The following is a 19,863-nucleotide window of genomic DNA, read 5'->3' as shown; positions in this document are numbered from 1 at the left end:
AAGTGCTTGATAAGGTCTAGCTATTCTCTTTCAACCAGCTGTCAGAGTGGATGAGGAAAAAAGGCTTTCTGGGATGCTCAATGTCTTTCTTTAACTTTTTTTTTTTTAACTTAAAGTTCTACATTTTTTTATTTGAAGTTCTACATTATCTAGTTCTGCAACTTTTCTTAGCAACATAATGAAAGCACATTTCGCTGTCTTGATTGTTGTTGTTTTTTTTATAAATATAATTATTATCATATGCTAATTAAATATAATTTAAATCTTTTGACCACAACACCAAATTCTTACTTTCCTGGCTATTCAAGCAAATTAGGTAATTGCTATCTGCTTCAAAGTGACTTACTGTTTTGCATATTTACTACAGCATAATGTCAGTATTTTTGTTATTTGTAATGATCTGAAAATAACCCAACACATTTATTCATAATGCAAAATGCTGCAAAGCCTTAAAGGACATTATTTTTCTGTGTCCATCTAAAAGGAGCTAGAGTGAAAATGGTGTACTTTGAGGAGCAGAAATGGCCAAGTCGAGAGCTCCTATGTAATAAGCAGAACTATGCTTGTGGCCCACATGAGTCTACGGCTTTTTCTCTGCTCCAGTTAATGGAAATGGCCAGTCTCAATCATTTCAAAGAAAAACGGCTGAATGGCAAAGAAATTGGCTACACTGGACTGTTAAAACAGAATAAGCTACATTTGAGTCAGGAGTGAATGAATTAAGTGCATGTCTGCCCCTTTTTTCTTGCATTGTGAGGTGCTTTTATGTCTCCTTACATTTTTGAAAAGTGTTATACTTCATTGCCATGCTTGCTGTGTATATTGAAGTATATTGTGTATATAATAACACTAAACATAAAAGCATTATGTAACATTTTATGTAAATATTTTTAATATTTGTAATATTCTGGAGTAATGACAGATTTAATGAATCAATAATGAATAATGAAGACTTTATTGAGCATTACATGGCATCATGACAATAACTGGTTCATTTTCTTTTATATTTAAGTTTCCAATGAAGTGACAAGTAATTTATTATGAAAATGTCTTACATTTGTCTAGATGAAAGCATAATGTGTGTAAATGGTGTCAAATGTGATATTTTGTTAAGCGATATTAAGAAGGGTTTTAATTATGCTTATACTTATTCGATCCAATATGGTAACATGATGGATTTTAATCAGATAATCAGTGGTTATATTACACACTACACATGTAATTCCCCCCTGACAATTTAGTTAACTATGAAGACAATTATTTCGGCTCTGCAGGTTCAGATCCTGCCATCCTGAGCAGTGAAATTCACTCACAGTTTTACTGAATTATTTATGTTTGTTGGGTCTGTAGCATGCAGTAATGGTGACTTTAGTTCAGGACACTTTTCCTCTACCTTGCATTACAGGTGTATTAAATTTCACTACAATTCACTTGCCTTTGACCTTTTTTTGCTGCTCTGTGCCACATGCTTATGTTCACTGGAATCTGTACATTTGGAAACAGGGCTGCTGTAGTCTGTTTGATGCCAGAGACTCACTTTTCATTCCATAAAGAATCACAAACCCACTTCAGAGGAGAGCAACCATGGATAGACAAAACAAATCTAGACCTTTGTGTTTTGGTTTTATTTCTGGCAGTAGTCAACAGGATTTTTGAAGGCTTGTCAGCATATCATCTTAAAGTGCAGGAGGTTAGGAGACATACAGAAGTGACAGAATTTTTTGTTTATTCTGTTGTGTTTTCCGTTTCAGGCTGGGGTTTGAACAGGATGTTGAGAGTGGATACCCACAGTACCCAGTCAGCTGCCATGGTGAGTTCACAAATCGGCATTCATTATTAAATATATTGCTAAACATTCAGATCTAATGAACTGCATATTTGTGCTCAAATAACTTAACTGATAATGAGATGCATTAATTAATTAATTCATCAGTTAATGAATTGACTGACTTTCAGTATGTGAAATCAGTAGATATATTCTGTAGACGTCCTGGGAAAGTTATTTGCTTTAACTTGCCACTTGAACTGCTTAGAAAAGGAACTTATCTACAGAAACAATAAGAGGATATGGGTAATGTTAAAAGGCATGAAATGACTACTTACAGAGGTACAGATCGCAGTTACATCCTGAGCAAATGAACCTGCATTAATCGGGAAGGTTGAGAGTGGACAAAATAATAAATGCTAACATAGAAAGAACACAATAAGTAAAATACTGTAACATATAACACCATCATCATATCCCTGCAAAGCTGAGAAAATGATTTAATATGCAGCCGTTCCCTGCATATTACATTTCACATTTTCATAAGCCTGAGATGTGGGATGAATAACAAAAAAGAACTAGCTTACAGTGAGTTCAGCTCCTAAAGTGGGCACGCTCTATTTCTCTGGAATGATTTAGTATCTAACTGATTAACATGTAGCTTCATGGCCAGAACAGGCTCACCTTAAACCCAGTGTCATTCATCAAAAGTATTTTTCACAAATATTCAAATATGCTATTCATAACATTTAGTAAGATATGGGCAAATTGACATTGATTCACAGCTATTGCATCCTTTTGGTCTCACCCTTTGTTTCTGCTTCCCCATGTGTAGATGTTCTGGCTACCACACGGAAACAGAACACTGCTGTGGACTCAGCTTATGGTTAGTAAATTATTTCTTCTTCTGTTCAGTTTCATCTTTATTTACTGCCGTCCCTTTTAATGCAACAGGGCCAAAACAGTTGTGGTGACATTTTCCAGTGAATCTGTTTCAGTCCTGTAGCATTATCTTTTTTTCATCTATAGACACATATTGCTGTTGTATTTCAGGATTTCATTGCCAAGCTCATGAGGTAAATTGCATGAACAGTATTTTATGTATTTTACTATATTGCTCTTACAGGAAGGAAATCTTTCCCGCATTCATATTGTAGCGGGTAATTCAATATTCTCCACTCTTGCCTTAAAAATTTCCTTGTTTGTATGCTGCTGCAGATGCTGAATATCAGCACCAGCTATAAATATGAAGACGAAGATGTGAAAACTATTTTGGTTCAATTTTGTGAGCTGTTCTTCACATGTTATGAAATATTATATTTCTTTCTGCATCTGTGTGTATAAATACACATACAGATTGATTATTGAAGTGTAGCTGCAGATCTCGATTTAAGGCTACTATTGTACAATACTGTTTATCACTTGATGCGTCTCATGGAAAAATAGAATCAAATGATGCACAGTGTGTGTATCCAGACATTAGCCACAATATATGCATATTGACTTTTGTGACACAGTGGTCCAGCGGCGTAAAAGTGGTTTGCATTTTCAACCCTCCTGCCTTCAAAGCACCGTGCAAAATTTTTAAGACTCCTTCTCCACATATACTTTGTAAATAAATATGCACAGCATTCGTTACTCAGCTGTGAAAAAGCAATTGGAGTAGCTTGTGAGATTCAATTATTCTTCACACCACCTTTAGCAGTAATGCCCATAACAAAATGCTTCCTCTTGTTATTGATCTCTTTAAGCTCCGAGAGGAACCTCTGGTCCTTTTCTCCATGTAGAATAGTGTTCATTTAATATTAGAGGCTGTCTGAGCATTAAATTGCTGAGTTCTGGTTCTCCCTGCCGGGGTTTACGACTCATCCATGCAAAGTCAGTTTCAATGGACTGTAGTCCGTGTTTTATTAATCTTTATTAATTCATTCACTCTGCTACATCACCCGGCTCTGTCTCAGCTTCAGCCTTTCATCATTCCTTGGCGAAAAGTCTTCAAAGGCCTGTTGTTGCTGAGTCAATAAATGCACACAAGCACGCTTGACCACTGGTGTAATATTCTTTTACTGTTGAACACAGCATTTTTGTCAGACCCAATAATTCCCCCCTTGCCTCTTCAGTAGAACTGTGTTCCACTCATGAGGATCGTCCAAGATCTTCTTAGTCAGCAGTGGTTTTGTGCCTGGAGTCCCAGATTTTTGTTTATCTGCTGAACACTTGGGAACATTGACCCTGGTCGTGGCAACGGAGGCCTGTGGATTTTGGAATGTTGTTTGAAGGGTTTTTGCTACTCCTCTGAGAGAGCTTAGCCAAACCACTACCCTCCGAGTGTGGTTCTGATGGTGGTTCACCATGAGACCCGGAACCTTGGAGATGGTGTTCCAGCCTATCCCAGTCTGATTGTTAACAGTAGCAGTGGATTTTATTGCTTCAGAAAATGATATATACAAGTAAAAGGAACTGTACAGACATCACAGCCTAGCCCACATGAGCAGGGCCTTGTAGCAGAAGGAATCCCTTAAACCAATCTGAACTGAAATGGACATCTTTGCTGTAGTTGTTCTGTGTGCTTATTGTAAGATGTGAATTTTAATGTGATCTGATTCATCTAGTACACAAACAGCAGGATTCTAGTTTTTTTTTTTTGTGACCCCTCTTCTCACAAATGTGCAAATGTGATGTGTCTGAGCTAAATGCAGCCAAATAGTGGTCAGCCTCATCACTGTGTGTAAATATCTGCCTTGCATTGTTCAATTTTTGCCTCATTCGCACATTTCACACTGCCAGTACAGAAGGTCAGGCACGTTCAGCCATTGTCCAGCCCAGCAGCACCACCGCTTTCTGTCAGACCGGTGGCATTCCGGGCACCAGGCGTAATTCCTCTCGCCCCGATGGCTCCCCGGGTCACTCAGGTTTAATGACTCATTGGCTTATGCAGCACATGAGTGTAATGTCTCCATTTTTCAGATCGGCAGGAGCGGCCACAGTACGCTGCAGCGATTATCTCCTCAAACTGCAAACATCCGGCACACTGTGGAGCCCAATCTCATTTCAATTTAAAAGAGGAGGAGCGCACTGCTTTATTTCTAGCCAACATTACCGCCGAGATGTGGCGCGCAAGTACGAACATGGCCGCCACTGGGCTGGAGCCACGCCATTCATTTCTGCACGACCATCTCCATCTCAGCTGACGGAGAGCAAGGCGTATCTGCGGGCGACTTGGCGTCGCACCTGCCAGCGTTTTTCATGTCTCTGCTGTGTTGTCTGGGGGGAGAGTTTCAGCTCAGTGGGACGTGGGACTTGATGAGCATCCCCAGTGATTAATTCACTCTCACGGCTCCATACCTCCTCGCAGCACAAAGCTGTTTTAACTCTCTCTCTTTTCGTCATCTTCTTCACAGTAAGACAAAGCCATGCGATGTCTTCAAACCGTAGAGCAATTATTTCCTCTCTTAAGGAAATAAAACACACCCACATGTGAACCAACTGCATTAATAGTCACAGTGCGCAGTTCCAAATGCAGACAGCATGAAGATCTCAACTCATCTTGCATCTCCCATCCCCCCACGCAAAAATGAAATTTTCTCCCTTTTTTCCACCAATGGGGCTTGAAGGAGCGATTCATATTTATAAATGGAGCTAATAACATAGGCCTGGAGCAAAGTGTCCAGTGTGCCAGCTATGAGCTCCCGTTGTGGGTGGCTTTCATTTGCCTGGCACAGATGGTGTTGACAAGACTCCAGAACTTCTCAACTCCAAAAAAAAAGAAGAAAATGAAGAAAGAGCTTTCAGCTTTGTGTTGTCTGGAGCTTTTGTAACACAGTGTCCATTTCAAGTGGATAAGGCACGAGGACGAACGTAGTGGAGTGTGGAATCTATGAGAGTCAATCAGCCAGGGGAGAAAGTGTCAAGTTCAATTGCTGTTCTTTAACTGTGTCTCTCATGCTTATCAATTGTTCACCAAACCTGAGATGCACCACTTCAGCCTACCCTTTAAAACTCAGCACATTACTCAGCTGATGGCTGGGTGGATCAGAGCAGATGGCAGAAAGCATTTGATATAGGCTTCGCCAGTTGGCCAGGTGTTTAACAAATTGGGGATTTCTCCAGAACGTGCCAGAAAGCATGAAGCGGGATGATGAAAATGTATTATTTACCACAGCGCCAGGACACAACTGAGAAGCATGGATACATTCACCAATAACTTCACCAATTCAAAATAACAACAACTCATTTTGCCAGTTAGGACTACATTCATGGCACTAAATGTTTTACAATGAAAGTTGTGCAGGGGGTACACATTGGACAACAAGTCAAATATGCAAAAGGCCTTAATGAGATGAGTCTGAAAAGAAAAAATACAAAATGAAAAATTTGAAATAATTTAAATAATAATAGTTAAACCCAAATTTGATGTTGCACTAGGTACTCAGGTGCTCAAAGTTGTATTGCTTCCTTAATCAGTGTAACTGTTTTCAGCTCTATTAAGATAATTAATAAGAGTTTTCTAATAATCAATGAACCTTTTAAAGTGGCAGACTTACATTAGGGAACTAATTGTCCCTGATAATGGACCTCTCTACATCCATGCAGATATTCCATGCTTTAACAGCCATTTTCAGCTACCATAGTCATTTACAACATTAACAATGTCTGTACAGGATTTTGAATCAATCTGATGTTGTTTTAATGGACAAAATGAAGGCCTTTCTTAATGACCATAAATTCCTGAACAGTAGTGTAGCTGCTACTGCAATTGGATGAGAAAGTAGAACAGAGGGTCTACAGTGTGTATTTAATGTGATGCTGTAGGGCATGACCCTTGTTCTAAGACTCCACACAGCCATTGATAATTCACTGTACTTCTCCACTTGTTTCCTACTGTTATCTGTGTGTGCATTTATTTCCCTGAGCTTTGTTTACTGCTTTGAAATCAAAAGGTTTGGCACTATTAAACAATTTGATACTGTTAAAGACCTGAGGAATAGTCTGAATATTGAAAACACCGTTAAACGTGGGACCTTCATTTTCCTCAAACTCTTTGGTTTCTGTCGGCTAACAGCAAGGTCAATATTAATCATGATTCATCCTATAAAACGCATGAATTCTGAAACATTCATGAAGAAATGCTGCCCCTACGTGTCTACATCTACTAAAACTGATTAAATTGTGACTTCAAGTGACAGCAGCCTTACAGTAATGAGGAAAATGTAGCCATTATTTAACAGAGTATCTCCATTACTTCGTAACCCCTCAGTGTGAATCTACCTTCTTAAGCTGTGCTGCGCTGTTCTTCATACGATGGATTTTACTGACTGGTCACTCTTGCCCCTTCCAATACAACCACAGGAAAGACCTCACCCACAAGTGCCAGCACTACCAATCAGGTGGCAGTCCTTCCAAAGGTCCCAGGTGACACCCAGAAAGGTACAGGTCCCGAGGGGCGCCCTCCTGTGGGGAACCAGGGCTCCCCTGATTCAGAGGCCGTCAGTGTGGAGGGTAAGGAGGCGGGTAGAGGAGGTGGGGCCTTAATGTCTGTCTCTAGATTCCTAGTCAATCTTCTCCCTCTATTTATTTTGTAGTGGATCGCACTGTGGAGCCCAGAGCTGTACTGCCCACATTTCACACACTGACCTAAAGCTAAGGCTTGTGCCCTTTATTTACCTCTCTCTTTACTGTATCTTCACGAGGAGAGGCTTTTCACATTGATATTACTTCATCGAAACTTTACTGTGACCGTTCATCCTGATTCTTTCCCTGATAAAACCCTCAAACACGCTTCCCAGATGTTTATCCCATGTGTTCTGTCCCTAAATGACCACTTGAGGACTTTAAATATTCGCTTTCCTTGAGTATTTTCTGCTTTCCTCCACTTGTCTGTTGAGAGCCCATAAATCTTGGGCTGGTTTGGCTGTAACTCGCCAAGCAGAACTCTCCATGACCATGATGAGCCAGTCCGTTTCAAATTCGAAAAGTCCAAACACCCAAATAAATATCAGCAGGGCCGACAGGTCACATGGGGGAACATGTGACTGCGACTTCAGCCACGTAGTTTGTTTTGGTCAAATGTGGCTTTCAGAATCAAGCCACTCAGCTCCTGAAGTGGACCTCCTGCATGCCGAGGACAGGAAAACCCATCAGATGGCAAAAAAAACAAATCCAAAAGCAACCACAGCAGAATCCTCCTCGACTGAGGGCCATTAGCGTGTATTATTTATCACGCACTGCATGTCAGAACTAGACCTGTGAACTTACTGATTTCCAAATGAAAGCCTTTTCAAACCGTGTGGTTGTTTATGCAGTTTTTGTGCTTTTGGAACCGGGGGACAAATTAATGCACACAAATACTTGGTTGCATAAACGTAGCCAGACCCACTCAGGTAGACAATGGGCTGCGATGTGCAATTTTTATAAATGCACAGTCAAGGTCAGGCAATACATTTCCATTAGGACTTTTCATCCACTTGAGTGTAGTGCCAATGAGTTAAAAACCTACACATTTTATACAGCAGGTGTTGCAAAAGGATAAAACGCATTTCGGATTTTTGCCTTAGTTACAGTAACAGTACATGATTCCCTGCCCCCCAGGGTATTTTCTACAAACCCCCCTCTCAGGTCATTTACAAATTCAAGTTGGGTGGTGAGGAGGTCACATGAGCAGAGGTAGATGACTCAATAACAGAGGCAAGTCAGCTGGGTCCTAAAACTCATTAAAGGACTGCATTAAAGGGCCATGAAATGAACTCTGGTTGAACTTTTCCTATTGCATTTCTGCAGGGACTTGCTGTATTGCCGTGGTTATTAATACCTCAGCAGAAGAAGAAAGTGCCGTCTTCCTATTGCGATATTGCATCACTAAAGGGTCATTCTGCATAGCAGCAGCTCTGAAGGATTAAATCACCTTTACACTCGCATATTAGTTTCACACGTAAGACCGGGCTCATCATTATTGGATGACATCTGATGATTGGTTGGCTTGGGATCAGTGCCTTTTTTTAAAGTATATACGTCCCAGCATATTTACAAATTACATCATGTTTTAATCCCCTTTTTCCCCTGCACCAGTTGAGAACCCCACCCTGCTGGCATCTCTCTCACACAGCACCACAGAGGCCTGCCCACATTCACACAGTACAGAGTTCCTCCCTCTGCTGAGTTTGGGCTCCCAGTGCTGTGATCCACATCCCCAGCTCTCCCTCCCACTCCTCCCAGTCTCTCTCCCCTCCTCTCTGCTGCTTGTGATGCCTTTGGGCTCAGGGGACTCTCTGTTTTAAGCTGCCTGCGTTAGTTTGGACTAATACTCCTGCCTCCTTTTGTTTAAACTCTCCCTTACCCCGTTTTCCACGACATGTTTTTCCCCCCTCTTTTTTTTCTACTTTTTTTTTCAATGGGCCTAATGAGTGTTCTGCACGCACGCAGAGTTTCCTCATAGATGTCTTGAAACCGGGTTCCTAGGGTGCCAGACTTTTTCTGCTGGAACCGGAACCCGGTTTACTGCGGGGGGGGGGGTGATGAATTCTTGCATGATATTGCCAGTGGTGTAACAAATGGATTCATTTAAACAGGTCGTGCATCTGGACTTCCTTTGCGTCAAAAACCTTTGAATTTCTTTGTTAACTCAAGTTTTATATGTGTGTGTGTATTTGTGTGTGTGTTTGCAACAACCAATGCATTGATTGTATGTCTGAAAAGCAAAGCTAAAGCAGTGATAGTGCAAATTTTATGAATACGTGAAAAACATGGAACTTACTTCAAAACACACACTTTTGTTTAGTTAATGAGACAACCGGCAATATCCTCTTCTCAATTAAAACACCATGAAACGTGTATTTGGGCTGGAACCACATCACAGCATGTGACTACTGTACCCTTTTAATGGGCACAGCGCGAACTGAATTCAATTGACGATGCACTGATGTGGAAAGAAATATGTAGATTGGGTTTAAAAAGAATACATGATTAAATTCATTTGCTCCATTCACACATTCAGACACAGTCAATTATTTAGCGCTGCTGGTTATTACAGCGACCGTGGTTATTTGAGTTGTCAAATTATTTTCTCGGGATTGACATTTTAAGGTGAAGCAGCTCACTCTCATGAGTAATGAGTGCGGGCGCGGGCGCGTGCACGTCGGGGAGGGATGAGGTGGGCTACGCACCAGCGTGCCGCTCAGAGGATTCGGGACACCGCTCGCCAAGCGCTGGAGTTAATTTGTTGTTATTTTTTCCCCACAGCTCAAAATAAATTCCAGGCATTAGTTGGGAGTTTAGTTTGCCTCCAGCGCCTCCAGCTATTGTGACTCACAGCTGCCATGCAATTGAATGAAGTACCGCTTAATGGAAGCCGCGCCGTATACTCGTTTCAAGACAGAGGAAAGGCAACTAATTATCAAGAAGGGTCTTCATGAACCAATTCCCCCTAAAATATTACTTCAGGATGGATGCAGCTTTATCTGTTGAAACTTTTCACTTTTTTTCACTGTGAGGTTTCTATTTATTACTATTTAAGTAGTTTAACAGATAATAAATAAATTCTTTAGTGTAATATATGCACAGAATTGAAAGGAAGAGTAAATATAAAAATGTGACAGTATTTATGTCGCGTTATGAGCTGTTTAGTTTCATCTTATCTGAATATTTTTCCCTTGGAGAAAGGGAAAAACAAACCGAGAAATAAATTGGTTTTAATGCCCTGTCATTAGCACCTTCAGACCTGTGCGAGGTTTATGTGAAGAATAATTCCTTGTTTCTCTAGCATCAGGGAATGTAAGTAGACAGTTTCACTCACTGAGGTGTCGGTTTATGTTCCTTGTCCCCAATTCTGTCACTCAGTTTCCTGTCCATCGTCATGCAGTGCGCCAGTTGAACTGTGAGACATTTCCATGCAAAGACACACACAGTAAAAATATCTTTTTCTTTTTGGTGCTGTGTAAACAGGAAAATAAAAATTTCACACTATCACAAGTAGTTTTAGGGAGAAAATGTGTTCACAACTTATCCTCTTTCCCAGACTTCTGTGCATTACCCTCTAATTAGTCAGGCATGGAGGCAGACTCCATTTTTTTTTCTGCAGCCTTTCCCGGGTTATATAACATAGAGTGGCGTCTATTTTTAACGTCACGGCTCCGCTATCAGCCATTCAGCTTGGAAGACGGAGTTGCTAAAGCATTGCAGAGAAACTGCGGAGCTCGGCAGCATCACAGCCTCTGAGCGGCAGGTTTCGAGCTTGGCCCGCTGACAGTCTGTCAGTCAGCACAAACAATCTGCTGCACACCACACATCTCCTTCCCTCACCACGAGTGAGCCATCCCCGCTGCTTCCGTCGCGATTTTCTATTTCTTTTTTATAGCCTTCTTCGCTCCGCTCGTCTCCCCCTCACAGACCATCTGTTTGTTTACCTTTTGGCGGACCCCTATGTGTCCAAATATGTTTGTCCCCGTTATACTCACACATTCTGACTATATTAAGAAATGCTGTGGACCGTGCTTAAACAGCACGTCATGGAGTTATGACAAACTTTTTATTTTTATTTATTTTTTAATGTATAAAGTCTTAATGTATAAAATTATTACCCATCTGGACATTGTAGTTTTTTTTAATCAGATATGGCCACGAATGAACCTTTTAATTATCATATCAGGCAACATGTTGCCGACTCTTTAATTGCATCAAACAGGCCAGTCTCTCGCTTTGTAAACAGGAAGACTCTTTGTTTGCTCCAGTCAGTTTCTGTGTGAGCGAGGCACCATATGTCACCATATGTCATCCATATGAGGCCGTTAAGCCATTTAAGAAGAGCCCCAAACATATTTTGACAGACAGCGCCAGCGTGGGGACAGTGGAGATTTGTGGGCCTCCTGTGCGCTCACCACAGTGGCGCTTTGACTCATCCCATGTGTGAGACTTCACTGAGCCCCCAGGGCCTGTGGCTGCGGTGTGGGAGCCGTGGCTGCCCTGTGGAGCTGGCCGATGAGTCAGCCCTCTCTGGGCATCCTGACATGGGGGGAGGGTCACAAACAGCCCCCTTCTATTATTCATGAGAGGCCCACGTGACAAGTTATCAGGTCTGTCCCGCTGCCTCCAGGAGTGAAAACGTATGGTACTTAAGGGCCAGAAAATGTACAGGCCGTGCCGGTGGTAGGCCGTTGCCTGGTAAGCACTTTAATTTGCTCATTAGTTCTTCCACCCATTTGCAAATTAGCACCAGACGTAAGTTATACATGACATCAGCATGATCTCCTCTGGTCCACTGTCATTATGTATTGTAATGAGAGTCTGGTGAAAACTGAGACACCTTGCTGTGCATGTGAGTCACATTATACAATGTCAAAATGAACATTGTGCATTCTGTTTAATTAGTACTGTACATAGTTGTTTGTTTCTTTTTTTAGATTTAAGCCATCATGTAAACGCTATCTGGATCCTATTCCTGTGTAATATACACTGCAGTCATGTCTTTATTGAGGGTTTGAATAACCAACAAACAGCCTCAGTCAAGGCCATTTACATTATTAGCCTGTGGGTTGTAAATGTGCACTGCAGCAAAAGCCATACAGCACTGAACAGTAGGTGTTCTCTCAGTGTGGCCTGAAAGTGTCCAGCCAACAGCCCGTAAGCAGGTTAATGTGCTCAGCTTTAGAAAGTACAAAAGAACAACTTCAGGAGCAACACAGTGTTACGCCGTGGTCTCATTTCCATTACAGCACAGAATGGATTGTAGAAAGATGGAAAGCCTTTTATTGCATGCAAATACACTGCTCCCACTGGTGCAGTGAAGTGCTGTGGGAGCACCTCTTTCTAGCAACGTGACCCACATAAACCTCTCTGTCAAATTGCTAGACATTTGTTGTTAAATTTAGAGAAAAGGGAGATGAGTTTAGTGTTAATTTTGCACTTCCCCAGGTTACTTATATAAACAACTAAAGGGAAAAATATGAATATAATGCAATAGAAGTGAGTAGCATCCTACTCGGAAAGTTCATAATGAGCCAGGCGCTCTGCAGCTAATGTGTTTATATTGATGCCTGGAGATAGATTATTCCTGTGTTTTGCTCATAGACTTATTATGGATTCATAATTGTCTCAGCTTGAAGCCGTATTGAACCAAAAAAGAACCTATATTTTGCCTTCTCTCTCTCTCTCTCTTCTTTGCTCTACCACTTCTTCTTTCTCAGCCCACAGTGTTCCACCTACACAGTGTTCAGTTTGTTCTTCATACCTGTTCCCAATGGGTAAATATACCCACAGGCTAGGCTGCCCACCGGTTATAATATGATTCTATGCCGTAGTCAAGAATGTCCATAGTCCCTTTCCACGTTTATAGGAATATATATCACTCCTACCCTTACTTGGAGCTTCTTTGCAGTTTAATTCATATATTTAATCAATTTAAATAATTGATGGATTTTTCAGAAGAAAAGTTATTTTTCTTGCATATTATTTTTGTTTTAATCAGTAAAGCTCTATAAAGGTTAATTTATGTTTTTTTTGTCTTTCCTTAGGCATCAACATAAATTAACGTATATTCTAGTCACATTTTTATAGATTGTATAACTAACCCTGAGCTTGCAGGATCATTGCTTCAAAACTTCAAGAAGGAGAAAAAGTCCCATCTGGAATACTTTCAATTTACCCACCTTCACTCACTAATCTGTTTCACAAAGATTGTCACATGGAAGGGTAGAGAGAGACCCGAGACTACAGATGGCAGGAACACTTGCAAATTAGCTCTGATTGCGAGAGGTGCCAAGTATCATTTCTCCCCTCAGTCTTTGGATACCATTAGGCAAATAAGGTCCCAAACCTGCAAAATTTGCATGGCTTAAAAATGTGTAGGTATTGGAGAGATTGGGGCAAATTTGGCATTGTTCTTTGTTCTTTGCTAGATTGTTTGCGCTGTGCCATGGGTTGTGTCACCTCTGGATGGACACTAGATATACATTAGTGTTAATGTTAACTTGTAAACTATGGAATCAATTAGATGTTTACTACTGACTTGGGAGCTCTTATTGTCCATCACACTTAGCAAGGCAGATGCTTAGCACTTGGGAAATGGATTTATTAAGATGAGGAGTTAATTGACCACTTATGACAGCTCAGCCATTTCAACAGCCTGTATTGTTTGTGCATGGTTCCGCACATCAGCACCAAACTATTTGCCGAATTCCGAGTAGCGCCTACATCAAGCTTTGCCTACAAGTGAAGTAAAGTGACTGAACTTAAATGTCCTTAATAACACTCTTCTCTCTTGTCATTTTTTTATTATCCAGGTGTCCGACGGCTTCCTGAGGTGGACAAATCCAACCACAGCGTGCATTACACCCTGCTCATTGCTTGTGTTCTGGTGGCGTTTGTTTTGGGTGCTTTTCTCTCCGCCTTTCTGGTCTCCTGTTACTGTAACCACAATGTTAACAAGAAGAAGAGACTGGCGAAAGACCCAGAGGGACCCATCCCTCATGCTCTGTCCCTTCGCAGTCTTGCCAAGCTGAATGGATTGCTGGAGAGTCAAAGCAAAGAGGAAAAACTTGATGTTTCTACTCCTAAGCTGTACAACTCATATTTTCCTAATGGAAAAGAGCATTCTTCCAGAAGACATGTACAGCATGGGGTTATGGGTGACCTCATCCATCCCCATCACCATCATACCTCAGAGTTGTCTGGTCTGCCAACTCCTGATTCAACACCTGAGCTGCCTATCAAAAGCATGAAGGCCTTCAAGAACCAATGGGAGAAGAATCAGAACTGCAACAATGCTAAGGATCCTAAACCTCAAAGCATGGCCGGAAACCGGCCCAGTTCTGGGATGCACCAGCAGGTCTTCCCATTCTCTCATGGTTTGGCAAATGGGCAGTCTCTGACTAACGCCATGCACATGGAGGAGCGAAAGATCCACAACCCAGAACGTATGATTTCCCATCCCAACTATTGCTATCCTCAGAAGGTTGTGGATGTCACGTCACTTGATGAACTGCTGAAGCACATTCATGAAATCAATGTGGCCACAGGCAAGAGCCCCACAGTCCTCACTTCCTCCATTTCTGCTAATGCCGGCCAAATGGCTTTTGCCAACCGAATACAGCCTCACATCCCTGAAACGGAGTCTGCTCCATACTACAGCTCCTCTACCCTACCCAGGGACAGCTTGATGCGCCGTATGGATGTTCCTCCTGACATGCCACCACCACAGTCTACACTGGAGCGGCTATCACGCCATCCTTCCCAAAGGCAGTCACTGATCACTGTCCCCAAGATGCCCAATGGAGGAATGGTCCCACGTCAACATAGCTTCAACCACCGCAGTAGTCACCAGCCTCCACCAATGTTGTCCAGGATGAATTCTACAGGGAGCAGTAGTGAAGTTTGCCATCCTCTCATCGCCAATGGATATCTGACACGCCAGCATAGCTACAGCGAGCAGCCTGACATCCACCGAGGGGCAATTGTCCGCAGGACAGCGTCCCTCAAGCCCGATGTCCCACCCAAACCTCTCTTCATCCCTGCCACCTCACCAGTAAATAAGCAGGGAAAGTTCAACTACTGAAGGATGTAAGGACCTAATCTTATACCATACTAGACTGTTAACCAGCATCTACAGAACTTTGATGACTGGAAAAAACATTGATCAAAAAAAAAAATGCAAAACTCTATGCGACGGACGTTGTTGCTACTCTTGAACTGTACTTTTCCTTCTCTGTCCATTGAGTATTTTGTACCATATTGGTATTGCTTGGCTATTTGCTTATAGAAGGTGAAGAACTGGGAAAAAGAACCAGACTGAGATTACCTTGACTTAGGCTGCCACTGTCTTCAGTGTGGCTTTAAAAATCAGGCCTGCACATGATGTCTGGACTGGATAGGCCTGGCCCTCCTTGGCAACATTCACACTGCAGGTGAAAGTGGCTCAAATCTGTGTATATGTTAAAACATATTTTTGTTTTCATCCCAAATCAGTGAGAACAAATCATATGGAATATGATCTTTAACATTTTAATTTGGGCCATGTGTGTCCCTAAATCACATACAGGTCTAATTTTTGTAATGCATCCTCAGTAAAGACAGTAAAAATGACTGTCACATTTTGGAGTCATGTGGCAAAAGCATACGTCAAAAAAAAAACTGTACACTACCAGTCAAAAGTTTGGATTCACCTACTCTGCGGCGGTTATGTAGTTGGAGAGTTTTGAAGAAATTCTTGCATTTTGAAGAGTCCAATGCGACAATACAAAACATATTTATTTATTTTTTTTTGTAGCAGGAGAAAGTTTTTTTTTCATTATTGTGATCATCAAAGGTCAGTTAATGAAATGCTGATTAACATGAGTGAATGATAAGAAAGTATTCAGCATAAATCTTCAGGATTGTTGGAAAACCATCCCCATTGTCTAACTTAAGAAGTCAAGAGTGTAAAATGCTGCAACCACAGCAGATTTGGAGAGACTCTATTTTTTTTGCTTGTTTGCTAATTATTTATTACATAACCTGTAATATTGTCCTGTGTAATCAGATTTGTTCTTTAATGTAAAAATGCAAGACACATAAATGAGTAGGTACATCCAAACCTTTGACCCAAAAGCAGCTTTTGATAACCTGAAATTGTGGTTCAAATCTGTTTTATTGAAGCAGTTCACATCATGCTCCCACCACATTTGGCTCCAACTGCACATGCATATACATCTCTATAGAGAAGCAGCAGACAGCCATTGCTGCACAAAGAGCTCTAATTCAAATTTTGGCTTTTTTTTACCTTGTGCTTGTTATCAACTGTTAACAAATTCACTGGTTTCTATTGAAAGTCCAGCTGAAGTCAGTGGCTTCCACGTTTACTTCCTGCATGTAACATCTTTGTTGTAATAATTTTTTTTTTATTTTTTGGCAAATGCAGGACCATGACCAATGCAAACTGGAATCTGATCCGCATTTAAAGATAATAGCCAAAAATAAACCTGTACAGAGCACCAAAGCTTGCAGTGTGAAAGTAGCCCACATTGCTTTCGCTTACATTTTTCTTTTAAATACTGCTGTTTCCAATAATAACATGTATATATGCATGTGTGTGTGTGTATATATGTGTGTTCATATCTACATAGTATATGTATACATATACACACATTAACCTGTGGTTTTAAACTTGGCATAGCCACAAATTCTTTCTTTGCCTTATTTTGAAAGTAGATAGTAGTAGTTATACTCTTAACCTTTCTTACATGTTGCCCATCCACAGAGGTCCCCAAAGGAAATGTACAAGCAATAATTGCCAATGTGTCTCTTTTAATGAAATTAAGGGACACAATGTGACAACAGTAGGATTAAAGCATCAGGTAGATCCTTGAAGCAAAGGTGTAAAATTCTAATTCTGCAAAACAGCTGTTCTGCACTCCCATATCTAATTCTATTATATTAATATCTCCAAGAAAATGTATGCTTGATGTAAGTGTTTTTAAGATGAGGGCTCTGCGAGTTTGTAATGTAAAAAATAAAAAAAATGAAAAAAAAAATCAGTTGAGATGATGCCCTCAGACATACTATTATCTTATTCCATCGTAGTGTGGGACTGCATCATAATTATCTCTGTTGTGACTGGTTGTAAATATAGGAAAAATAATTAGCAAAATTTAATTGTTTGTGTAAATTGTGCCTTATTTAATATTGTATGTGCTTTGGGAGAGGGAGATGAACAAAATGTAAAGATACTACATTGAGTGTTTTCGTTTTCTTTGATGTCAGTATATATCATATCGATCATAGGTTTATATTTCTATCTAAACCTTTTTGATATCCCCAGACTGTATGAACTCGTTGCTTAAGACTATAGAATCTTCTGCTGCACTTCAGTGATTTCTTTTCTGTAACCTTTGCACATGTCCAGATTGTGTAACTATACCCATTTAGATGCCAGGTTGGGTGATGTTTTTTATACACAAACACAGTTTCTCACATTTATTCAACATAAAGACCAGATGTGCTTAGATAGCCGTCAGTCTTTTTCATTTCACTTTACAGGCATAAATCAATGGTATTTTTTTACACTTGGCGGGGATAGTGTTGGATTTCGTTTTTCAGCACTTGTTGAGCCTGAACCTGTTCTGTCATTAGAGAGACGGCCTAATCTCTTCATAGATGCTTCACTTGATGCTCTTCTAATGTAATGCTTCACTCTGGCACTTTTAAACTGCTTCTTCTCAAGTGTTCAGCACAGTGTTTACTTTTGCAAACGTTCTCAAGACTGTCCTGAAATGTAAAGCTGGTGTGTACTCTCCAAGGTTCGGATTGAAGTCTAAACTTGAACTCACTTCAAGCTGACTGCCATTGACTTAACCACAACTCTAGGCTTTTAACTGGCCAGTGCAACCATTCTGTTTAAATGCAAAAGAAATGAGTAAAACCCACCATTGTCACTTTACTATGACAGTTAGAGTAATGGGTCGGCTTTCTGTTGGTGACTTGGTGAAATAGAGATTATGAAGGAAAGGGAATGGTCTTTGTCCACTTTAATTGCTATAACCTTTGAGGTTCTTGTTATTGCACATTGTAAATAAAGAAAATGTCTTTTGGAGCTCTTCTCTAGCATGTTATTATTTTTTCCTATCATGAGCAAATCCCCGGTACAGTTGATGATTTAGTCTGTTAGATTCAAGCATTTTGTAATTCGATGTAATACATTTCACACCCAGTATGCCACCTATTGGCCTATGATACACAACAAAACCCTTTACTTAAATTTTGCTATAAAAAGTGCTGTACATCTCCAAATATCCATCAATAGGAATAGAAGGTCCAGTCAAAACATAATCAAAATGAATTCAGGCCGCTCTTTTGAAAATAGAAGATTTATAAGAATTAGGTGATTAGGTGAACACATCCAAGAAATTATTACAGATTGCTGAGAGAATACATGTGTACATAAAGTGCAATTGTGATATGTGCAACAGTTCAGTTGTTTAGGAGGGTGACGACGAGGGGAAAATAAACTGTTCCTGTGTTGGCTGGTCCTTATCTACAGGACTCTGTATCGTCTGCCAGAATGCAGCAGATCAAAAGGTCTGTGTCCAGGCTGTGAGGGATCTGTGATGATCTTCCCCGCCCTTTTTCCTGCTTCTTGAGAGGAACCGGTGCTGGATGGAGGGCAGGGGGCTCCACTGATCTTTTCTGCTGTTCATACAGTCCGTTGCAGTCTGTTTCTGTCTTGTTTAGTGCCTGCAAAAAGGAGTTTAACAGTTAAGTTCTTGGAGGTGCAGTCTTATGTATAAAATATTAGAAGAGGAATCCCAGTTATACAGGTTTTCTTTTTCCATAATTCTCAACGTTTTATTCTCTCCATCGTTCATGCACATGTTATTTATTACTGAAGGGAGGCCATAGCTGTTTAGTTCTTGCCATAATGAGCTTAATATATATAATTATAATTTTCCAGAACTGGAAAAACATTTCTTTGTGCACACTGGAATCACTTTGGGGTTTTAATACTTTTCAGGACTAGCTTGCCAAGATATCAACCCCAAAACCTTGAGGTTTTGTGCAAATGGTACATGCTTTGCTTTTAAAGCCAGTGATGAGCTCTACTGTGATATAGGGCCTGACATGACCATCTAACAAATTTAACTTCTATTTAAATGTAAGTGTAAATGTATTGTGTAGTTTATCAGAGTATCAGAAAACATTGTTGATGGGGTATTGATAGTTTTTTACATAACTTGCCATCAGTTGCCTCAAAAACTGTAGTTGTAGTATGGACTGTCCTCTACATATGAGATAGGAGAACACTAACTGTACATGGTTTGTATAAGTGTGTTATACAATGCCCAAAGATTTGTTGGGTTAAATTCAGGATTAGTCCTACTTTTTACCATAAAACAGATCATGGATAAAGAGGTCCGTTCCGTCTTGATTGACAGGGAATACATTTCCCAATTACTTTGTTTGCGCTAGCATCTCCCATAATCCTTTATACCAGGCCTTGGGCTTCATGCATCTGCTCCCTAAATAGCTTTATATTCTGCCAGCGACTTCTCCGCCACCTGATCCCAGCTCAAATCTCGCTCTGCCGAAATCAGGGGACCTACCTCAAAATGACTTTCCATTTTTGTCACCTCCGAAGTAGC

At 40.6% G+C, this 19,863-nt stretch overlaps 1 protein-coding gene across 4 annotated transcripts in view; it reads left to right on the top strand.

The window, feature by feature from the left end:
- The window catches only part of sema6cb (semaphorin 6Cb), a 100,852-nt gene extending 82,535 nt beyond the window's left edge, over window positions 1-18,317 (top strand). For 2 of the 4 annotated variants that reach the window (XM_028979075.1, XM_028979076.1), the window contains 4 exons: window positions 1,752-1,810; window positions 2,601-2,651; window positions 7,115-7,264; window positions 14,035-18,317. In XM_028979075.1, coding sequence (XP_028834908.1) covers window positions 1,752-1,810; window positions 2,601-2,651; window positions 7,115-7,264; window positions 14,035-15,305 — 1,531 coding nt within the window. In that variant the 3' untranslated portion in view covers window positions 15,306-18,317. The remainder of the gene's footprint in view (window positions 1-1,751; window positions 1,811-2,600; window positions 2,652-7,114; window positions 7,265-14,034) is intronic. The other 2 variants (XM_028979077.1, XM_028979078.1) reach the window with 2 other exon arrangements.
- Window positions 18,318-19,863: the final 1,546 nt, after the last annotated feature.

The sequence above is a fragment of the Denticeps clupeoides genome, chromosome 5 (genome assembly GCF_900700375.1).
Source record: "Denticeps clupeoides chromosome 5, fDenClu1.1, whole genome shotgun sequence".
Classification (NCBI taxonomy): Eukaryota; Metazoa; Chordata; class Actinopteri; order Clupeiformes; family Denticipitidae; genus Denticeps; species Denticeps clupeoides.
Note: the sequence above shows the minus strand (reverse complement) of the source record. Positions and strands in the feature narration are given on the sequence as shown.